The 22832-nt window shown below is 39.8% G+C and overlaps 1 protein-coding gene across 5 annotated transcripts in view; it reads left to right on the top strand.

The window, feature by feature from the left end:
- klhl29 (kelch like family member 29) overlaps positions 1-22832 on the top strand; it is a 409579-nt gene that overhangs the window by 295513 nt on the left and 91234 nt on the right. For all 5 annotated transcript variants that reach the window (XM_080192214.1, XM_080192217.1, XM_080192213.1 and 2 more), the window contains 2 exons: positions 9467-9605; positions 22180-22376. In XM_080192214.1, coding sequence (XP_080048340.1) covers positions 9467-9605; positions 22180-22376 — 336 coding nt within the window. The remainder of the gene's footprint in view (positions 1-9466; positions 9606-22179; positions 22377-22832) is intronic.

Raw genomic sequence — 22832 nt, 5'->3', positions numbered from 1 at the left:
AGAAGCACCAATTTGGAAAGTGACATCATTGGAACAAATGTAACGGAGGTGAAGGAGCTGAGAGAAAGGCATGGAGTGCTTACAGGACATGGGGTGTGAAGAGCTGCAGTCCAGATAGCTGCGGGAGTCTATGAGGTATAAAATGGATATTGGTAGATAATCTATTACCAGAAATGGAGATAGAAAGGTCATGGAAGGGAATGGAAGTGTCTGAGATGGACTAGGTGAAGGCGATAGAGGGGTGGAAATTGGAAGCTTAGTTGATGAATTTTTCAAGGTCTGGACAAAAGCATGAAGCAGCGTCAAAAATGTATCGATAAAGGATTGTGGGAGGGGACCTGGGTAGGTCTAGAACAAGGAATGTTCCACATACCCCATTAAAAGACCAGCGTAGATAGGACCCATGCAGGTACTCCATTGCTACTCCTAGTCCACTCCTCCACTATACCCAGCACCTCTCCTGTCACTATGGCATCTTCCCATGCAATCGCAGAAGGAGTGACACCCATCTCTTTAGCTCTTCTATGCTCACCATCCAAGGTCCAAAACATTCATTCCAGGTTTCACTTGCGCCTCTTTTCAATTTGGTATATTGCATTCGCCGCTGCCAATGTGGTCTCCTCTATATTGGAGAGACCAAGCATAGACTGGTGATCACTTTGCGCACGGACCAAAGGTGCTCAGTAATCAGGACCCTGTCCTTCCAGTTGCTTGCCACGATCCTGCTCCCATGCCCACATGTCTATCCTTGGCTTGCTGCAATGTTCCAGTGAAGCTCAACTGGAGGAACAGCATCTCATCTGTGTGGGTGGCACGGTAGCACAGTAGTTAGCACTGCTGCTTCACAGCTCCAGAGTCCTGGGTTCGATTCCTGGCTCGGGTCACTGCCTGTGTGGAGTTTGCATGTTCTCCTTGTGTCTGCATGGGTTTCCTCTGGGTACTCTGGTTTCCTCCCACAGCCCAAAGATGTGCGGGTTAGGTTGATTGGCCATGCTAAGAAATTGCCCCTTAGTGTCTAGGGATACGTAGGTTAGAGGGATTAGTGGGTATAATATATAGGGTATGGGGGTAGGGCCTCTTTCTGCACTGTAGGGTTCTATGATTCTATGATCTTCTGGCTAGGCACTTTACAGCCTTCCAGCCTCAACATCAAATTCAACAACTTCAGATGATTAGCTCTGCCCCACCTCAGCCCCCTTTGTTTTCATTCTATTTTAGTTTTTATTGTGTCTATCTTTTATTTCCTTATTTTTCTTCCACCCCCCCCCCTTTCTTTCCCCCTACTTCATCCTCCTTCCCTTAACTTTTCTCCCCTCACATCCCCTTTTCTACATTCTACCTCTGTCCCACCTCTCCCTCTCTCTCCTCTTCCCCCCCGCCGCCCCGCCCCGCCCCGGCAAACATCTTCAGCTGTCACAGCTTACAGCCAGTAGCCGATTAACCATTAGGCTGAGTAGGCTTAAGCCTAGGGCCCAAAAGGAAGGGGGGGCCCAAGAGCAAAAAAAAATTGGTGTAACCCTTTTAAGGGGAATAAATTTTCATAACTATACCCTGTGGGTGAATCAATATAACAAATACCTGTAACTAGAGGAGCTTCACCCCTGGATTTGTACTACATGCAAATAAATACAAAATAAATGCAACAGAGTTTATTGTCATGCTATAACATGTATACATACTTATTTTGTTGCATAGTTAGTTACATATATTACTTTTTTCAACATTCACCCTTACATAGTATTAGTCCCACACCACAGCACGATGACTGTCACCACTGCCTCCAGTGCTATCAATGTATCATCAAATTCACGATCATCATCTGATAATTCACCAATATCAACATCAAAATCCTCGGCATCTAAATCACTCCCACTATCATCACTGCATAATCCATCATCAAAGCTGTTGTTGGGGCATTTACTGCCTATGAAAGCATCAAAACAGTCTTTCGTTTGCGCGCCGCCATTGTTGTTTACAATGTGACAAATGACTCGCTGTCACCACTTACCAGCCAAAGAGTTCTAATTCATTATCATAATGCATTAATAATATGTGTATGCCATCATAATTAACTTTATTCTATTAAATGAAGGGTGGGACAGGGGGCCTTACTAAATCTCAGCCTCGGGGTCTGGGTGGTAGTTAATCCGCCACTGCTTACAGCTTCTCTGCCATTTGGCCATTCACATCCTTAATTCTCTCTATGGACAGCTATTAGCAGTCTTTTCCCCTGGATTCTATGGCTATGACTCATCTTTCATTCCCTCACCCTGCAGTATAAATATCTCCCACTTTCTATGCCTTTTTAGCTTTGGTAAAGGGTCACCTGGACTCAAAACATCAGCTCTTTTCTCTCCTTACAGATACTGCCAGAGCTGCTGAGATTTTCCAGTGTTTTCACTCTTGGCTCATTAATGAAGCTGATTAACATCCTGCTGACAAGATCCTGTGTCACTTCCTGCCTCTAACTTAACGGGGGCCATGATGCTGGGAATCCAACGTGGGTACATATACTCACAGATTCACCCTGCACCCTTCCCCATGCCCCCAAACCCGAACGTTCACTCTGGTGGGCTCTATTAAATTCTACTCATTCTCAGTAAACAGATGGGGGATGTTATAAATGAAAGAAACTGCAGCTAAAGATAACAAAAGAAGTAACTTCACAAACCATGTAAACTTGAGAGTAAAATGGTACAGCAAATATGACAGAGACTATCATACTGAAGTAGGGCTCCTAAGCCACACTAGACAATGTTTAGCAATGTGTTGACCACCTAGTTGTCTCACAAGATGGAAGGCTACTAAAAATGATCTATTACATTCAGAAGGAAATACTACTCTTGTACTTGGTCTTTGAATGATTTCAATAATACTTCAAACAAAGTAGGTAGCAGAAGAAGCCTGATTATTAACTAAATCAGAAGACAAATAAACATAGCTCAATTTGCAATTTATTATTTAGAAATAACTTAATGAAAATAGAGCTGTAATCCTTAAAAGGTTCACATTAATTCATGTGACACTAATAAATCAAATCAAAATTCATAATGAGATCCATAATGGCATGAGCACTAGAAGAATTGGGCTGAAAATGTTGACTTTGGTTTCTGATATCTCCGCTGAAATATATTGAACTTACAGTTTATGGATTAGATTGAGTTTAATTGCCATTTGAACACCAATTTCTTCAGTAGCCAAATTCTGCTGCTTCTCAATGAGCCTCAGTGTATGAATGAGCACTTTGCACACGGTGAAGCCTTCCATTGTTTGCTGGAGCTGAGAGAGAGAGAGCTAAGATTTTACCTGTTAAAAACCTGTTTAAAATAAGTTTAAAGCACTTTACTCTTTGTAGAACTGTTTAAAGCATTTATTTATTGTATTTACTGCTTTAAGAATTCTGAGGGTGTGGTGAAAAGGCATTTGTGGACCAGCCTGCTTTAAATCAGCGCCAGGTTTAAAAGGAGGCCTGGTGTAGACAGCGGGCAGCGTCTGAGCGGGCAGCGGAGTGAGGGGGAAGCAGAGTGAGTTAATAGGGCTTAATATCAAAAAGGGCTGGAGGGAAAAAAGGCCAGGTGAGTTTGTTTGAAAAAAAACAAGGAAAAAAAATTTTTTCAAAACTACTACAGCAAGAAACAAGGAAAAAAATTTTTTCCCCATAAAAAATTACAGTGAATAATGGAGGGGCATGTGATGTGTGGTTTCTGTATGATGTGGGAACTGGCAGACCCCAGGGTCCTTCCCAGTGACCATGTCTGCAGTAAGTGCAGGTTGCTGGAGGAGCTCCAGCTCAAGGTGGATGAGCTGGCCTCTGAGCTACAGACACTGAGGCTCATCAGGGGGAGAGAGGGTGCCCCTAGACTGGCTAAATCTAAGGGTCAGGGACAAAAGGGGGCTGCTGGGAGGAGGAGGAAGGGGGGTGAGGAGCGGAGGCCTCAGCCTCTTAATCTGCATAACAGGTTTGAGGTGCTTGCTTCCAGTCTGGAAGAGGACGAGGCAGGTGAGGTTGGTGAGCAAACTGCACACGGTACAGTGATGCAGCAGGACATAGGCAAAGAGAAGGGGAAAAGGAACGTAGTAGTGATTGGAGATAGTGGGGTGAAGAGTATTGACACTGTCCTTTGTCACAATGACAAAGTGCACAGAAGGGTGTGTTGTCTGCCTGGTGCTCGGGTACAGGATGTCGCAGCTGGGCTGCAGAGGAACCTGGAGTGGGAGGGTGAGAACCCGGTCGTTGTAGTACATGTGGGTGCCGGCGACGTAGGCAAAGTGCGGACTGAGGATCTGGGGAGGGAGTATGAGAAGCTGGGAATGGAATTAAAAAGTAGAACCGACAAGGTGGTCGTCTCTGGGCTACTGCCTGAACTGAGTGCAGACGGGCGTAGGGTTGACAGGATAAAGGAAGTGAATGGGTGGCTCAGGGATTGGTGTGGGAGGAATGGGTTCGAATTTATGGGGCATTGGCACCAGTATTGGGGTAGGTGGGACTTGTTCAGGCGGGATGGGGTTGGTCTGAATCGTGCTGGGACCAGAGTGTTGGCGAATCGAGTAAAGAGGACTGTAGACAGGGCTTTAAACTAATTAGGGGGGGGGAGGGTGCGAGGGTAGGTGACGCTACGAGGTCTAAAGTTAAGGATAGGGTACAGGTAAGGGAAGAGGCCAAGGATGTCCCAATTGGTGGCGTTACGGCAAATAGGGTCCAGGTGAAGGCTGGGATGAAAGCGCTTTATCTAAATGCACGAAGCATTCGGAATAAAGTGGATGAGCTGGTGGCGCAGATCGACACAAATGGATACGATCTGGTGGCCATTACAGAGACGTGGCTGCAAGGTGACAGGGACTGGGAGATGAATGTACAGGGCTATCAAGTGTTTAGGAAGGATAGGCAGGAGGAAAGAGGGGGTGGCGTAGCTCTGCTGATTAAGGATAGTATCAAGGTGGTAGCAAGGGATGATATCGGAGCCAAAGAGCAGAACGTGGAATCGTTGTGGGTGGAGATTAGGAACAGCAAAGGGAGGAAGACGCTGGTGGGTGTCGTCTATAGGCCCCCGAATAATGATCTGGAGGTGGGGCGGGCTGTTAACACGCAAATAAGTGCGGCGTGCAGGAATGGGACGGCAGTAGTTATGGGAGATTTCAATCTGCATATTGATTGGTCGACCCATGTTGGACGAGGTGGGCTCGAGGAGGAGTTCTTGGAATGCTGCCGGGATAATTTCCTTGAACAGTGTGTGTTGGAGCCGACGAGGGAGCGAGCTATCTTGGATCTGGTGCTATGTAATGAGGCGGGTAGAATTAGGGACCTTGCGGTGAAGGATCCTCTTGGAGAGAGTGATCATTGTATGGTGGAGTTTCTGGTGCAGATGGAGGAGGAGAAAGTGGGTTCCCGGACACGCGTCCTTTGTTTGAATAGAGGGGAGTATGGTAGGATGAGAGAAGAATTGGCGAATGTGGACTGGGGGAGTGCGTTGGAAGGTAGGTCTGCTGAGGAGCAGTGGAGGATCTTTAAGGAGATCTTTCTTGGTGCTCAGCAGAAATTTATTCCGATGGTTAGAAAGGACAGTAGGAAGAGAGGTAATAAGCCGTGGATAACGAAGGAGGTGAAGGAAAGTGTTAAATTAAAAGCGGAGGAATTTAGAGTAGCTAAGAGTAGTGGGCGAGAAGAGGATTGGGAAAGGTTTAAATGTCAACAAAGATTGACAAAGAAGTTGATAAAGGAGGGTAGGAGAAGCTATGAGGCTGGGCTAGCACTTAATATAAAAAAGGATAGCAAGAGTTTTTATAAATATATAAAAAGGAAGAGGTTGGCTAGGGTGAACGTTGGTCCTTTAGAGGATGAGAAAGGGGAGCTAGTGGTAGGGGATGGGGATATGGCTAAGGTCTTGAATAACTTCTTTGTTTCTGTCTTCACGGAGGAGGACGTGAATAATTTGCCGGGTGTTAGCGATGGAAAGGTGGTAGGAATGGAGGGTCTTAATGACATTACTGTTACTAGAGAGGTGGTGCTCGACAGACTGGAGGGGCTGATTGTGGACAAGTCCCCAGGACCGGATGGAATGCATCCGAGGGTTCTGAAAGAAATGGCAGAGGTGATAGTGGATGCCTTGGTGGTTATTTTCCAGACGTCGCTGGATTCCGGGGAAGTGCCGGAAGATTGGAAAACGGCTAATGTTACGCCGTTGTTTAAGAAGGGTGCCAGGCAAAAGGCGGGGAATTATAGGCCGGTTAGTTTAACGTCTGTGGTAGGTAAAATGTTAGAATCCGTCATTAAGGAGGAAATTGCGAGGCATCTTGAAGGGAATTGCTTGATAGGGCGGACGCAACACGGTTTCATTAAAGGGAAGTCGTGTCTGACAAATTTACTGGAGTTCTATGAGGATGTGTCTAGGGCAGTGGATAGAGGAGAGCCGGTGGATGTGGTCTTTCTGGATTTTCAGAAGGCGTTTGACAAGGTACCTCACAAGAGGTTATTGCAGAAGGTCAGGGGACATGGAGTTGGGGGAAGGGTGTTAGTGTGGATAGAGGATTGGTTGTCAAATAGGAGGCAGAGAGTGGGGGTCAATGGGTGCTATTCGGATTGGCGGTTGGTGACTAGTGGGGTGCCCCAGGGGTCGGTGCTGGGGCCTCAGCTATTTACCATTTATATAGATGATCTGGAGGAGGGAACCGAGTGCAGGGTGTCGAAATTTGCTGATGACACCAAGATTGGGGGAAAGGCAAATTGTGCGGAGGGTGTGGAGAGTCTGCAGAAGGATCTAGATAGGCTGGGCGAATGGGCCAGGAAATGGCAAATGGAATTTAATGTTGGCAAGTGTGAGGTGGTCCACTTTGGTAGGAAGAATGGTAGGAAGGACTATTACTTACGTGGCGAAAAACTGCAGCAGGCGACGGTGCAGAGGGACCTCGGGGTCCTTGTGCATGAGTCGCAAAAACCCAGCTTGCAGGTGCAGCAGGTGGTCAGGAAGGCGAATGGGATGCTGGCCTTCATAGCGAGGGGGATTGAATATAAAAGTAGGGAGGTCTTGCTGCAGCTGTATAGGGCATTGGTGAGGCCGCAGCTGGAGTACTGTGTGCAGTTTTGGGCGCCGCACCTGCGCAAGGATATTTTGGCCCTGGAGGGAGTGCAGAGGAGGTTTACTAGGCTGATACCAGAGTTGAGGGGATTGAGCTATGAGGAGAGGCTGAATAAACTAGGCTTGTACTCGTTAGAGTTTAGAAGAATGAGGGGAGATCTCATTGAGACGTATAAGATGATGAATGGGATGGATAGGATAGAGGTGGAGAGACTCTTCCCGCTCAAAAAAGACAGTAGGACTAGGGGGCACAGCCTCAAGATAAAGGGGAGGCGGTTTAGAACGGAGTTGAGGAGAAACTTCTTCACTCAAAGGGTGGTGAATCTCTGGAATTCTCTGCCCGTTGAAGTGGTGGAGGCTGCCTCGCTAAATATTTTTAAGAAGCGGGTTGATGGGTTCTTGATAAGAGAGGGGATTAAGGGTTATGGGGAGAGGGCGGGAAAGTGGAACTGAGCCACGACAGATCAGCCATGATCTTATTGAATGGCGGGGCAGGCTCGAAGGGCTAGATGGCCTACTCCTGCTCCTATTTCTTATGTTCTTATGTTCTTATGCATTAATGAAGTCTTCATCCTGTCCCTGGTAAAGAATGTCAAGAGTCACCTGTGGAAACCAATAGGTCATACATATATCAAGAATGAAGCGTCACTTCTGAGTTGCTACAGATTCAATGGGCCGAATTCTGTACTGTAGGCATTCTATGATGTTACCTTGCATTGCAACATGCATCATAGATATTAAGTAAAAAATGAGCAATAATTTTGACAGGCATACATATGATTTAATGTTGCCAACAAGGGTCTTACCCATCATCAGGAGAACCAAGTCAAATCCAACATCACTGCCACTGGGGAAGGCTTTTTACTACTGGTTTGCTGTCTGTTAAGATGCTTCAATATGATTGGCTTCTTTCCTTGATCAATATTGCTGCATGCCTATAGAGCTCCTTCCTTAACTTGGTGCCAGAGACAAATTAACATTGAGAAGGAAAATATCCGTACCACTGAGATTGCTTAATCACTGTGGCAATTTTATTTGAGATCAGCTTCATCATTGGCCACAAAATGCAAAACGTCATGAACAGCTGGGACCTTAAAACGAAATATCCATTGCTTCAGAAATGTTTATCATTTATTTTGTTTCTCAAGCATTCATGCTTTGATGGTGCCAAGGTCCTGAAAAAGTAAGAAAAGTATTTTCTGTCCTCTTCTCTCCTTCCCACTTACTAATAAGGTTTTAAAACTTAGTAGGAGCACAGCAGCACCTCCATGTTGAAACTAGTTTGTACAAAATGCTAATACTATAGGTTTGTTGCTATGTATGATATGAAAGCTGTTAAACCCTAATAGGGTAAAGAAAACCAAAAGTTCCATACTAGGTAAGTTTTGTGCTAGTTTCCCATTTTGTAGTTGAGGCCAAGATTACATTGGCGATGAGGCTAAGAACAGATCAGTTATATCTTTGTAATAAAAAATAACCTTTTCCTCACCAATTTCATTGTTGTAACTGAAAATTTGACTACAGTCAATTAATCAATCTAGATGCTTCAAGTACTTTTTGGCACACAAATTTAAATAATTATAAGCGTCCCACAACTTTTTCATTAAAAAGAATGAATAAAGAGAATGTTTGGTAAAATATTCTTTATTATTGAACTTCTATCTACAAGGCTGTAACAGACCAAATTCATTTTGTTGTAAGCTAAAAACTGACTTTGGTTGAAAAAAATCTGACAAGTAACTTGCTTAAGTTCATACCAAAGTGGTTAAACATTCCATCATATTTAGATTTAAAATTTGATATTCTCTTTCAAAATGTTTGGATCTTACAAAAATGGTTAGAAAAATGGGAAGAGCATCTGTTACTTGACAGTTTTCTAAATTAGAAAGTGAATTTTATAATAATAAATGAATCTTGTTCCTCCAGGTACATTTTGCTTTAACCAGTTGAGCTTAGTGTCTTTTATTTACAGCACACTGTGCCATGTTTTCAATGCTACAGTAAGTTCCCAAATTAAAGTATTTAAATTTTTTTTGGAGGGGGGAGCTGTGTATCAGTTGGTAGGTGTTAGAAATGTTTTGATTATTTCATTTTCTTCTCTCGTCTTTCTGTGATGATACACACGTTGTCTTTAATTATGTTGATAAGGAGAAGTGTATTTTACCTTTAAAGACTCATGAGGCTTTCATTTTATTCTTTCATTTACTCAACCAAATGGTGCGTGCTTTGTTTTTTTTACATTATGTCAATGGTTTTTTTATTGTCAATTGAGTGTTATATACAAATGTCAACGTGTGCGACTTGGCTAGAGTTCACCAGGTATCTGTCTCTTTAATTCATTCGAAAATTTCGTCATCGGAACCCTGGCAATGTCTGTCTTCTCTGTTCTGCAGAAATGTTGAAGGAGTTGAACCAGCAGCGCAGAGCGAAAGAGTTTACAGACCTGAAAATAACTGTTGAAGGCAAAGAGTTTGAAGTCCATCAAAATGTTCTAGCTTCCTGCAGCTTATATTTCAAGGAACTGATCAAAAGGTTTGCCTTCCTCAAGCTGTGATCTGGTCGGTTCTTTTGTAGGGTTCATTCGTGTTGCTTTCCTCTCTTGCAGGGTTATGAAGATAGAACCTCCTGTCACAGGGCCAGTAGCCATTCTTTCCATCATTTCAGATGAATGTATTCCTAAATTGAAACTAAACCCAGGTTTATTGCCTATTATATTTTTGATTAATAGCTGCTTCAATTTAGAGTGAAGAAATGAGATGTTCCATGACTGAGGATCCCCATTTATTTGACAAAGACTTGCTTTTTGGAGATTCCTTTGGTTTACTTAAAAAGAAAACAGAAAAGTATTTTACTGTTGCCTTAAATTCATATTTAAATTCTGCTGTTTGAGGAAAGATCATTTTCAATTACCATCAGTCATTTGCCAAGGAATGTATTACTTCTGCACCACCTTGACGATACTCTTCTTCACATGATATACTAGCACTAACAAACCCTTAGTTTGCATTTTGCGAAAAAAGTTGTGCGATGTGAAATATTCCAGTTTTGCAAACTTACATACACAGCAAGTAGATAAAATATGTGCAAAGCAAACAATGACACTATACAATGTTCAATTCCTGTTTGATTTGAACAACTTTATAATCTAATCACTTTGTCTTGAAATTATTCATTAATTGGCACATGTTTACATAATACAATGAAATAGAATGAGCATAATGCTGATTACAAGAATTTCCCAATTCTGCTGCTAAAATGGAAATGGAAATTATGGTTGAAAAGACTTTTGGATTTAAGAGACTCCTAATAGTAAATTATTTTTCAGTTTGTTTAAACTTCTATTAACATTTTCATTGAATCCATGGACATCCTTAGATGTGCCATGCATAAGTTTAACAAATAGCTCTTTGAAAACTGTATGACATCAGATGAAAACAAAATTAGTGAGAATACTCTTATGCTACTTTAATATATTAAAATTAATTATTTTTGGTTTATATTTTCAATGTAATGAACTGAATTTACAGTTAGCTATTTGAAACTCAAGTATCATTGAGATTAAATTGCTAGATCATGCTTAAAGCTCTGACTCAAAGTGTTGTATTTCAGATTAAATTGTTAATGAATTATTTGAATTTCTATCAATTGCCTTTAACTAGCTGTTAGTAAAAACAAACTATTATCAGTTAGATAATACACAGCAAGTTTAATTTATGAAATGTATGTTTTCTGCATAACTTGAATATTCTTTCAACTTAACGCTATCATACAGGCTATTTACATGACTCAGTTATTCAAGAATATTTTGTCTGTGGGACTATTAATAAGCTACATGGAACAAGTGATTGTGTATAATAATTCAGAAGTTAGGACTGGTTAAAATTAAAATCTTCTTGGTGTTGATTTTACAGGTAGTTCAGTATAGGTTTTACATGCATTAAAATATCTCAAAGCTTTGCTTTTATTTTACACTATATGCAGTGATTTTTTTTTAAATATGTGTCAATAGTTTTAGACTGCAACTTGGCATTTTTTCATTGTGATATTTTATGATTGCTCATATAAAGCATTAATCGTTGAACACTTGCACAGAATTTGTAAATGTTTGCCCTTCATGTTTCCAAAATGGTGATGAATGATGGCAAAATTTCAGGAGCATATCTTTTATTTATCCTGCGCATTGCTCAGGATAGATGTGTCATCTGAAGGGGGGAGAGGGGGTGGGAGGAGGAATCATACAGCAGTACAATGCTTCCTTGTGATCTTGCTCAGTATAGCTTTGTGAGAGCTGTATGGTTTGTCACTCTTCCCACGCTGTAAACCATTCCCAATTCCAAACAGTTATGCTTTTCTTTTGTCAGCAGGGATTGGTTACAGTTTGCTCGTCCATTAGGGAACATTTTTTTCTCATTTTCTACTTGGTGGATTGGGTTTATGTTCCCCCAGGAGTCACAGTTTGTTTCTTCTGGTGTTGTCTTTTCAATTCTGGTCCATTTAAAGATGGTTTTGATGTTGGCACTTTCTCACTCAAAGCAATCAAAGTCACAGACAAAAAGCAAAATCTCCCCGGTATTTGTACAGCATAGAACATAGCAGCCAATTATGGGACTAATCTCTGAAACTGCAGCTCTGACTGTATTACCAGACAAACTGAAAATTAACCTCTGCTATGGCATTAACCTCTCCTCCAGACTTTGCACTAAAATAGAAAATAACACAGGACAGTCTGTAACAGCCTTTATACCTTAGTGTCCCTTATTACCCTGTTGCTCCTTCTGCATACCCACTAATTTCTTTCCCTAAGTCAGCGATGAGAATGAATGAAGAATTGTCTTCTCATCTACATTCCCCATGATTTCCTGGATCAATCTCTTGAGCTCAATGTGTTAATCACATTTAGTTTTTACGCTGATGCTGATGAGCATGCTATACATCTTGACTCTGTTGGGATTACTTACATCTTTTGGGTTTCCAGGATCTCCAGTGTCCGTCCACTCTAGTCTTTCAATGATTTGATTTAGGAAAGTCTGATTGTAAACTTTATCACTAAACAAATCTTAATTTTAATTTCCTCTTTTGAAAAACAGCATAGCTGTGTCGCAAAAGTATACTATGCATCTTGCACAGAGAATTTTCTATTCCCATGAAAATAAATTTTAAAAATTAGATGTATGGTGGCAGTGGTGCCACAGATCATTCAGCGAGTCAGTGTTGCTGTGGCAATGTGTAACTTTTACATAAGGCTGCAACATTCTTCCCATCACATGACTGACCAGGAATCTCTTCCACTCTTATCACTTGCTACTGGCATGTGCTGGAAGGAGCTGCAAATTGATCAAGCTGTTCGGCTGCATTATGAACACACTTCCCTTGACAATCACCTCCTGGGATGAGACTTGAATTCACTGCTTCTGATGCAGTTACACGACCCACTGTGCCACAAGGCCGCCCCATATTGGATACCTAGAGCAAGGTTATTCCCCCAGAATATTCCCCAGATGGTAACATAAAATAACAGGGAATATATATTGTCCAGCACATAGTGCAGTTTCAATATATAGTCAGCAGGCTCCAGACCTCCTGTGTCCATTTGCTAGTGTTATACCGTCTGTAGACTTTGTTAGAGCTTGTATATGAAGATTCTGGTTTATTTTTCCTTGACTCTCCAACTGACAGCTTGGCGCCTTAGGCTGTTTAGTAATTATTTCTTATTCTCAGTGTAGATAATCCCATGGTGCCTAGAAAATCATCCGCTCCAAAGGTGTAAAATACCAAGTTGAAAATTAATTTGTGGTGTCAGAATAATGAATTCTGTGACTTAAGTTGTGATAGCCTGACAGTTTTGCTTTAATTGTATTTTTTTTACTCAATTAGAAGCTTAAGTTGCACTCCATTATTCAGCTGCCATCCATTTTGGCTCACCCGGGGAACTCTTGGGAAGAATTTCCTCTGTTTCCAATATTTGAGAGGTGTCGAGAAGACGACATACTTTGTTCAATCCATTACAACATCATGGAGACCACACTTTTCTGCAGGAGCATATGGATTTTTTTTCCAGCTGGGAATTGACACTTAATTTCTAGAGTATCAAAACAGCCACAAAGGTTGGTGGTTGTATACTGAGCTTAGTGAAACTATTACATTATTCTGCACTCAAATTTACTATCCTTAGGCCCTATCCAAAAGATTTTCTGACTAAAATTATTTCTGGGTCACCTCTTTCCAAAAGGAGTGTGGTGACAAAAACTATTTCTTGTCACCATATCATTTGGAGACTGAATATCATATTTCACTGTATCCTGATATTTCAAACCCTTAAATCCTGTGTCAGCTGGATAAAGATTTAAGTAAATTACAATTATTGCTATAATTAGAATACATTTTCAGTAATTCAGTGTCTAAGCAACATATTATCAGATCATTTTTGTGATTATGTAGTTCTATATTATAATGAATTGGAAGGCTGAAAACTTCTGTGGGAAGTAAAACCCATTTCAGTAAGGCTATGGGTCACCACCTAAAAATTTACTGCAACATGTTTTTGTAGAACAATTCCTACGCCATAAGTAAACAGTTATTGTTTGGATCTGTTTTGCAGAGAAGATGCATTCAAGTGAATGGGTTTTTATGGCTGACCATAGATCAAGTCAGAGCAATAGTGTTTAAAGAAAACTAACTTCTGGTTTCCTCTTATTTTTTAACACTTATCCTCCTTGTACATTGTATTTCCCTCATACATTTTTCATTTTGAGGCATGAATTTTAATAACCTGTTTGGTTGCAAAGGTAGAATGCTCTGCTTTGTCAATTGGGACTAAGGTCATGCCGATGCAAAAATGCATAAACGCCACAGGAAGCAGGGCAGAGGCTCAGCTCTTGTGAGGTAACATCAAGGAAAGTTTTTAACAGGAAACTGTTCCTTTGTGTGGTTCCTAATTCTGGATAATGATAAGTATTAATATGAGAAACTCCTTAGCAAAGCCAGGCCATGCTTTTGGATACATTTATACTGTTCTCCTGTAAATAGTCTAATTGATATGTTTATGCTTTAAGTGGCCCTGGAAAGATGGATGAGAAAATAGTTTTCACATTATATCTAATTTTTCATTCTTAGCCTAATAAGAAACTAATGTTCTTGTTGTACAGTATTTAACATCCTTCTTTTGCTCAGTGAATAGCAGAAGCAGTTACATTCTCGTTTGTTTATGTCCCTTTTTATTAGTCAATTATGCAGCTGATTTTGCTTGCAGCATTTTTCTGACATGAATTGAGCAGATTCAGATCTTTCACGGGAGCGTCAAAATCCTTTGCCTTGCTTTCAATTATGCATTAAGATCGATGTGCTAATCGTAAACAAAGGCTACTTTGTCCACAGGATGTTGTGTGAATTTCAAAACAAAATCTTTAAAACTTCATATTGCCTCCTACAGCGCAAGGTTGAAGCTATTTCAGTGCACCTCCATACTTTTTTTTTGATGTGGTGCAGCTAACTCAAGGATGACAGCAAATGGGTAATACTGTTTAAACATTACTGCAAGAAAAATAACCATCAGAGGAATGAGTGAAAAGCAGTTCCAGGTTCTATCTGTTGAAAATAAATATGTGTTTCAGAGAACCTATTATGATTAGTGTCCAGCAGACTGAGCTGCCTTTATTCTATTATAAAATATGAAGTGCAAACTTCACCATGCATGAAATGTTGAAATAAACTGCTCTAATATTTCCTTTGATATGAGTTTTGAATTGGGGAAGACGCAGTAATGTTACAATAGGTATGACTCCAAATCAGTGGTGGCTTTCACATACTGAAAGTGACAATCAGTGGTTATATTAAGGCACATGTTTTTCCTTTTTAGTTGTTTGTGCTTGACATGTGGTTTGTAGTTTTTGCTAGCCATCATGAAGGTGACTTATTGAAATTCCTGACAACAGAAGCCCTTTGAGGGAATGAAATAATATATACTGTTATACTTGGCTACTTGTGAGATTTGTGCAGTGCAAATCAACTCACCAGCATTTAAGAAACCACATAAAGGAAAAGTCTGATACTCTGAATACAGTTCCAAAAAGTCAGTCAGTTTCTAAAGTATATGAATTACATATTTGTCACGTGGCAGAAATGCAAAAACTACAAAGAATAAATTTTAAGGACATCTTTTTGGACGTCCCTCTCTTTAATGGGAAAGAAAGCGAATGCAGAATATAAATGTATAATGAATTCTGTAGACCTCAGATTGAACACTATCAGATATTTTATTCTATAGATGCTGATGTTTGAAAATGTGTGTGGGTAGCATGTTTTTAAAAGACTCGATATTTTCTTATGGCTAAAAATGTAAATGTTAATAATCCAATTGAATAATCATTTGTTTCTGCTTTTTAATTACTAAAGTGTGAATGTAGGCTGAACACATTTATATACTTTGTGAAAATTTTAATAATGGTAAGTGGAATAAGTGATTTTTTTTAAATTCTCAAATATTTTAGTAAGTTCAAACATTAGAGCTATTCAAAACATTGTTCAGCATAAGCCATATATTGCACACAGCAGGTAACTCTTTGAAGATTGAAGTAGAATTTTATTTCACAATTGGGCTTACAATTTCTTTCCTTTCTATTGAAGGACCAATACTCAGGCATGCGTTTTATTTGCAGGATTGGAGTAGTGACCACAATAGTCAATGTTGTTTGTCGTTTCAGCTGTTGTTTTTCATCTCTTCCCATTGTTTTGCTTGTTTTATGCTATCTAGGAGTCCTTTAATGTGGCCTTCCTTGTGGAGTAGTCATTGTTGTATTTGTCTGCAAGTCATTTGGTTGCCCTATTAGATGTCCAAATGAATGTCTTGCCTATTACACAGTGTTCCCACAACTGAACTGATCCCATCTTCCTTCCTTCCTAGTGTCTTCATTACTAATTCTATTTCTGTTTCCATCTGCTTTAACCACAAATCTTTGATAATTAACACATATTTACATATATTTATTCAGAAAGTGTTCACTACGAAGGAATCTGTGGTCCTGAATGTTCCTGCATTTCCATGACATTTGGCATTGGAAACTGGTAATCGGTTTTTCTGAGTATTTATCATATCTGAAAATATTAATGAATTTTTGAAAATGTTGAGTACTCAAAAGGTTAGAATCTTCATTAATTGAGGATGTATTAGAAATTCAATGGAAACTCATTGAGATTTACTCCATTATGATTTTATCTTAACATTTAAATATATAAGTATAATACTTCTAGTGGCTCTAGTACAAACTTTTTGTAGTTTCTACTACAAGATATAGGATGGAATTTTATACCCTCCACACCATCCTCAATGAGCATGTTGGCAGGCAGGGTAATCAAGTGTTGTGGAGTGGCTATGTGCCTGCTTACTTTCCTCCTAATAAATTGAGGACGTTAGATGGCTAATTAATAATCCCCAAGGACATCTTCTTGCCACCACTAGTATTTCAGCTGATAGCCTCTTTTTGGACTGAGGGGAGATCCTCCAGTTCAGGAATCCTGAAATCCAGGTAAAATTCCATCCATAAATTCTTGACTGATAGTTATACTTGAGTTTTATCAAGATTGCATGTTTAACCGGTTTTAGATGAGTCTGGGGAAAAAGGGTGGAAAATTTGCAGGAAAATATTTCCTTCCACGTAGCATAAGGATCTGCTCTGATTGATATTGATGATACCTATTTGCTGGAATACTCTGTCCTTATGATCAAGAGGATAATATGGATGGGTTGGTAAGAATGGAATAAAGTGAACAAAATTAGTATAAATGTGTGTAAGCTCTGAGACTAGATTGTTGCATTCAGGTATAAAAACAAGCATTTACAATTCTTATTTCTTAGAGTTTAGCAAAATTTTGCAGTGCTAGTCATGAAAAATTGGATTCTATTATCTTCACACAAATACAGATATAAATGTTTCACAGTTAGTGAAAATACATTTAGGCTGATTTTAAGTTATGAAAAGTATTATAATTTAATCACTGCTGATGCTTTTCAGTTACTAAATTTTTCGTACTTCTAAAAAAAGGCAACATTATATTGCTATCAGTGTGTGATCCAGATAGATTGCTATAATCTTTCAATGCAGTTAAAATATCCTGATTATATGATGACTACTATGTAAAATATTATAATTCAAATATTTAATCTGCTTTCATCAAATTTCTCAGCAATTGATCCATTTAAAATAAACAGGTTAATGGTTTGACTAGCATAGCATAGAGAGAAACTTGATATAAACACATCCTGAATTCAAACATTCATACCATTCTTGATAATTTCTCAGCTATATTCTGTAAATTGCTGGGCAAACTCAAAAGTTTGAGCATACTTTTAATGTATAATCAATTAAAATGTTATTGTGTCCTTTATTTTCATTTTACCTGTTAATGAAGTCATTACATGAATAAGATCTTTCTAATTGAATAATCACTCTGCACTTCATCGGCTGTAAAGTGCTTTGGGACATGAGTTTGAGAAAGGCACAAATGAATCCAAGTCTTGTTTCTTACTAATTAGCTTCGATTAAGAAATCTTAAAATATTGGCCATCAACTTTGGGTTAGCAGAGATGCAAAGCCTAAATTCCAAAGGGCATTTTATTTCACTTCTCTGCAGTTATGGATTTGAATTTCGCAGTTTTTATGTCCTTCCTAAAATTATTTGCTTACGCGTATTTTTTTTCTAAAGGTTATGCACCACTGCCTGGTCTATGCATAGATTTCTTAGCCGTCACTATGTGAGGCAAAAATCATGGTGCCAGTTTGATTCCTTAGCTATACTGAGCTAGCTAATCTAAAACAAGACAACAGTAAGGATGGTGCACTTGGCTTCTATGCTACTTGAGAGGAGTGATTTGAATTTAAAAAACAGTGCAGTGCAGTGGGAGAATTGCACCTCCCACCCTATCAATGTACGAAGCCATTATACAGGGGATTATCAAACAAAATTTGGCACCAGGCAACATAAGGCAGTTATAGGGTAAGTGACCAAATGCTTAGTCGAAGCTGTAGGTTTTTAAAAAAAGTCTTAAAGGTGGAAAGATGGGTAGTGAAGCTTAGAACATAGAACATTACAGCACAGTACAGGCCCTTCGGCCCTCGATGGTTCCACTGGTCAGTGCAACAATCTAATGACCCTCTAACCTAAACTATTCCAGTGTTATCCATATGCCTATCCACTGACCATTTGAACGCCCTTAAAGTTGGCAAGTCCACAACTGCTGCAGGCAGGGCATTCCACGCCCTTACTACGCTCTGAGTATTAGGTAGGGAATACTAGAACTTAGTGCCTTAGAAGCTAAAGGTACAGTTCCCAATAGTGAGGCCAGAATCAAAAGATTGTAGATAACTTGGAAGATTGTAGGACTGGAAGAGATTACAAAACTGGAGAGCAGGAAGATTAAGGACGGATTTGAAAATGAGGATGTGAATTCAAAAAAAAAGACTTAATAGGAAACCAAAGTAGGTCAGCAAACAGGGTAGCAGTAGCATAGTGGTATCATCACCTGACTAGCGATCCAGAGACCCAGGACAATGTTCTAGGGACCTGGGTTTAAAGCCCACCATGGAATTGAAACTCTAATGATGACCATGAACAGTAAGAAGTCTCACAACACTAGGTTAAAATCCAACAGGTGTATTTGGTAGCACGAGTTTTCATAGCGTTGTCCCTTCATCAGGTGAAGATCTTCACCACCTGATGAAGGGGCAGTGCTCCGAAAGGACTTTAACCTGGTGTTGTGAGACAACTTACTGTGTCTACCCCTGTCCAATGCTGGCATCTCTATATCATGATGAGCATGAAACCATTGGCGTAAAAACCCATCGGGTTCATGAATGTTCTTTAGGGAAGAAACCTGCCATCCTTACTGCCAGATCCACCGTAATGTAGTTGATTCTTAAAACAAAATACTCTCTGAAAAGGCTTAGCTGTCCATTCAGTTGTAGAGTTCGGGTTAATGCAGTCAGTGATCCCCACGACCCATGAATGAATAATGATGAAAAAATACACACAGGGTAATAGATGAACAGGCCTTCATGCAAGTTAGGATAAAGGCAGAATTTGAATACCCTCAGGTTTATCCTATGGACGATAGAAGGCCAATCATTGGAACAATCAAGTCTGAAAATAATAAAGACATGAATGAGGGTTTCCCCCATAGATAAATTGAGGGAGAGCCGGAGAGGGTGGAAATGCATTATTTTTTGGAGGCAGAATTGGCCAAAAGTGGTGCAAATATGTGGACTGTTTGCTTTCATTTAGCATCTTTTGTGTAGAAAGGCATTCTGGCATTCTTCACAAAGAAAAAGGACAAAGTAGTCAATATTTTAAGAAGGTGCCTATAATCGTGTTCAAAGAAATTGATTTTAAGGAGAATCTTGAAGAAAGATAGGTTTAGTGATCAAGTAGGGAGGAGGGGATATACAAGAGGTAGTGATTTTACTAACAAGTACGCTTTTGTAGCTATCTGGCATGGAGACTGTTAAGTTCCTTTGATGTCCTCTGTGTCAAAATGTCTGCCAACATTAGGTGTATAGGGTTATACCTGAAGAATAGCTGCCTTTCACAAATGTCTGTGTCTAGTATATAGGGCTGCAGACAGCTGTATTATTTTAATCCAGCGTAAGTCAATATCTTTAAAGAAAAGACTGAACATTAGGAAAACAAAATACAGTTACTTAACTCCATATGAGAGATTTAAGAAATTAACAATATGTTCATGTCACACTTGTTGGTTATTTTATTGATGTTTCTTTCCACTTTGTATGTAGATAATATTATTTAAAGTTGTGACTGCCATTGGCTGCAATTGATATTTGTGGTATTTCAAGGAAAGAGCCATAGCATCATTAATATTTCAGTGCCCTGGGGTTGCTTAAATATTTTTTATGTTCTGCAAGATATGGGATGGAAACTTGCCTCACTTTAACTTAGTAGACCAATTTGCTTCTGCAAGGCGCAGGTCAGAAGTATAATGGAATACTCCCCATTTGCCAACAACATTCAAGATGTTCGACACCACCCAGGACAAAGCACCCCATCTGAACATTCATTCCCTCCACCACCGATGCATAGTGGTAGCAGTGCATACCATCTACAAGATGCACTGCAGCAACTCACCTTCAACACCACTGTCCAAACCCATGACCTCTGCCACTTAGAAGGACACAGGCAGCACTTGTGTGGGAGTACCCCTCCAAGTCATTCACCATCCTGACTTGGAACTACATTGCTGTTCCTTCACTGCAGCTGGATTGAAATCCTGAAACTCCTTCCATAACAGCACTGTAGGCATACCTACACTACAGGAACTGCAACAGTTCAAGAAGGCAGCTCACCACCATTTTCTTAAGAGCAATTAGGGATGGGCAATAAATGGTGGCCTAGTTGACGACATCCACACCCTGTAAAAGAAGAAAATAAAACATTTCACTGTCAGGAACACAGATTCTCTGGTGCAATAATTAGGGATAAAGGACAGATTTAGATCCATGAGTCTATACCACCTTAATGTTGTTCTAGGATTGCAAAGGTATTCCTTCTGGTGGAGCCTGTCTTGCTCCTACAATGGTGGACTGATTCTAATGAGTTGGGAGGAGCTGTCCCCAGCCTAGTTCTTCCTTTCTGTGGGGTACCCGCAATGACAGAGTTACAGCTTGCTTCCAGGACCTGCCAGCTGAACATGCCCAGAGACTCTTAGTGCAAGTGGAAGAGTTAAGATGTGTGCTCCTCTGAAAATGCCCCTGACCCCTCTTACCAATAGTGTATGGCTCTGCCTGGGATGAGACAATGGTGGGGATTCTCAAAGGTTATTTAAATAACCCAGAGATGGAAGTCTGGATGACCCAAAAACTAGACAGGAACAATGCACTAAAATCCCTGGTGTTCTATCTAAACCATTCCATCTTCAAATATATCATGCAACATGTCTAAGCTGCACTATTGCTGAAGAGATTTTTATTTTTCCTTGAAAACAACAGCATTATCGCACACTGGCACCATGAATAATGAGAGGTTTTTAGTTGAGATAATTTCTAGGTTACACAGATGCAATTATAGAAATGTTTGAAATTTGCAGCCAATAAATTCTATCTATACTCAAATCATTTTAAAGTTGCAAGATGTTTTATAATGTTTAGGAATTAGAAGTTGATCTAATTTCCACATTTATTTCACAATTAAAATGCTGGTACAGCACGGAAATGGTAATGGTGCATATTAGAGAATTTGTTCCAAAATGTTGATGTCATTCATATTCACAGACCCATTGCCTGCTGCATTTAGATATTGCTGCTTAAAACTCAATACATTGCCAAAATCAAGTAAAGCTCTTGAGCAGTTTAGTACACACAAAAAAATTAAAGGGAAAGTGAAAGTTGGAAGATCATTTAGTTTAGAATTGGAAGCAAAACATGATTGAATAGCTTGAAAATGCAGAAGCAGTTTTTCTAATGAAACGATGGCGGTTTGTTGAAAGGCATTTTGTGAGATGCACATTGGCGCTTAACATCACATTTTTTTTCAAGGAAACAGATTCCACTTTTCACTATTTTAACAGGGCTAATTGTTATTATTTACAGATCCTTGCGAAGTATGTATGGTGTCAAACTTTGTCTTCCTAAATTAACATGACAAAATATATATTTAAGATACAGGATTGTTCGAAATCTGTGTTCTACTTTATACAGGGAAACACCTATTTTAACAGACAGCCTAGGCCACAGTCATGGAACTCCTAAAGGATGGCTGCTGGCTTCCTGTGGCAGAATTAGACCTTTTCCCCACCCACCTTTCTGCTTTAACCGTTTTGTCTATCCGAATCCCCCAGTTTACAAGTCTGTGTCATTAGGGCTTTGCTTTCTGTTTATGAGCAATTATTGCATCTTTCATCCTTAAGTTGGCTCATTCTGTTTTAAATAACTATTGCACGATGATTTTTTTTGCACTGGGCATTGCTTACTTCTTTCTCTTTCAGCTCATAGTAGAACATTTTAGTGCAAAGTATGTGGAGTGATAAATGGAGCCACCTTTTCGTTGAAGCATGAAAATAATTAGATTTGGATCTAACTTTTAATTTATTGCCTGCTGTTGTTAGGGCTTCAAAGGACAACAAGAACGGAGAGAAGCTGGAGTTGACAATTTCAAACATAAATGCAGATGTACTGGAAATGCTACTGGAGTTTGTTTATACTGGCTCACTCATCATCAATTCTGGAAATGCAAAAACACTACTGGAAGCTGCCAGTAAATTCCAGTTCCGAACTTTCTGCAAAGTTTGTGTTTCATTTTTAGGTAAGTAAGTTAACCAGGCATAGATAAATGCACGCAGTGATAATTTATTTTTCTGCAGGGTACAAAAATTCAATGTGATTGTGCTGGTTCAATAATTTTGAGTAATAACTGAACTATGCTGACCAAGACGGTTCCAAGTTCATATTGGACGTTCAAGTTGAATAATATTCACCCCCTCCCTATCCCCATGCACCCCATCATAGGGGCAAAACAAAGGAACGTAACAAAGCAATAGACAAGCAGTTCCCACCATTCTGTTACATCTTTGCTGATCTATATCGGAATTCCATCTATCCACCTCTGTTCTGTGACCCTTTAATATCCTTACTCTATCAGTGGAAGTTTTGAAATCTAGTCTCAATCGTTTTTTGCTGGTGGGAGAACTTTCTAAATTTCAGTTATTATAATTAACCTCTGCACACTAGATTTAGAGAAAGGAAAATGGGCCCAAGTTCC

This window comes from Carcharhinus amblyrhynchos, chromosome 7 (genome assembly GCF_965287045.1).
Source record: "Carcharhinus amblyrhynchos chromosome 7, sCarAmb.v2.hapA, whole genome shotgun sequence".
NCBI lineage: Eukaryota > Metazoa > Chordata > Chondrichthyes > Carcharhiniformes > Carcharhinidae > Carcharhinus > Carcharhinus amblyrhynchos.
The sequence above is the reverse complement of the archived record's forward strand: the minus strand, read 5'-3'. Positions and strand labels throughout refer to the sequence as shown.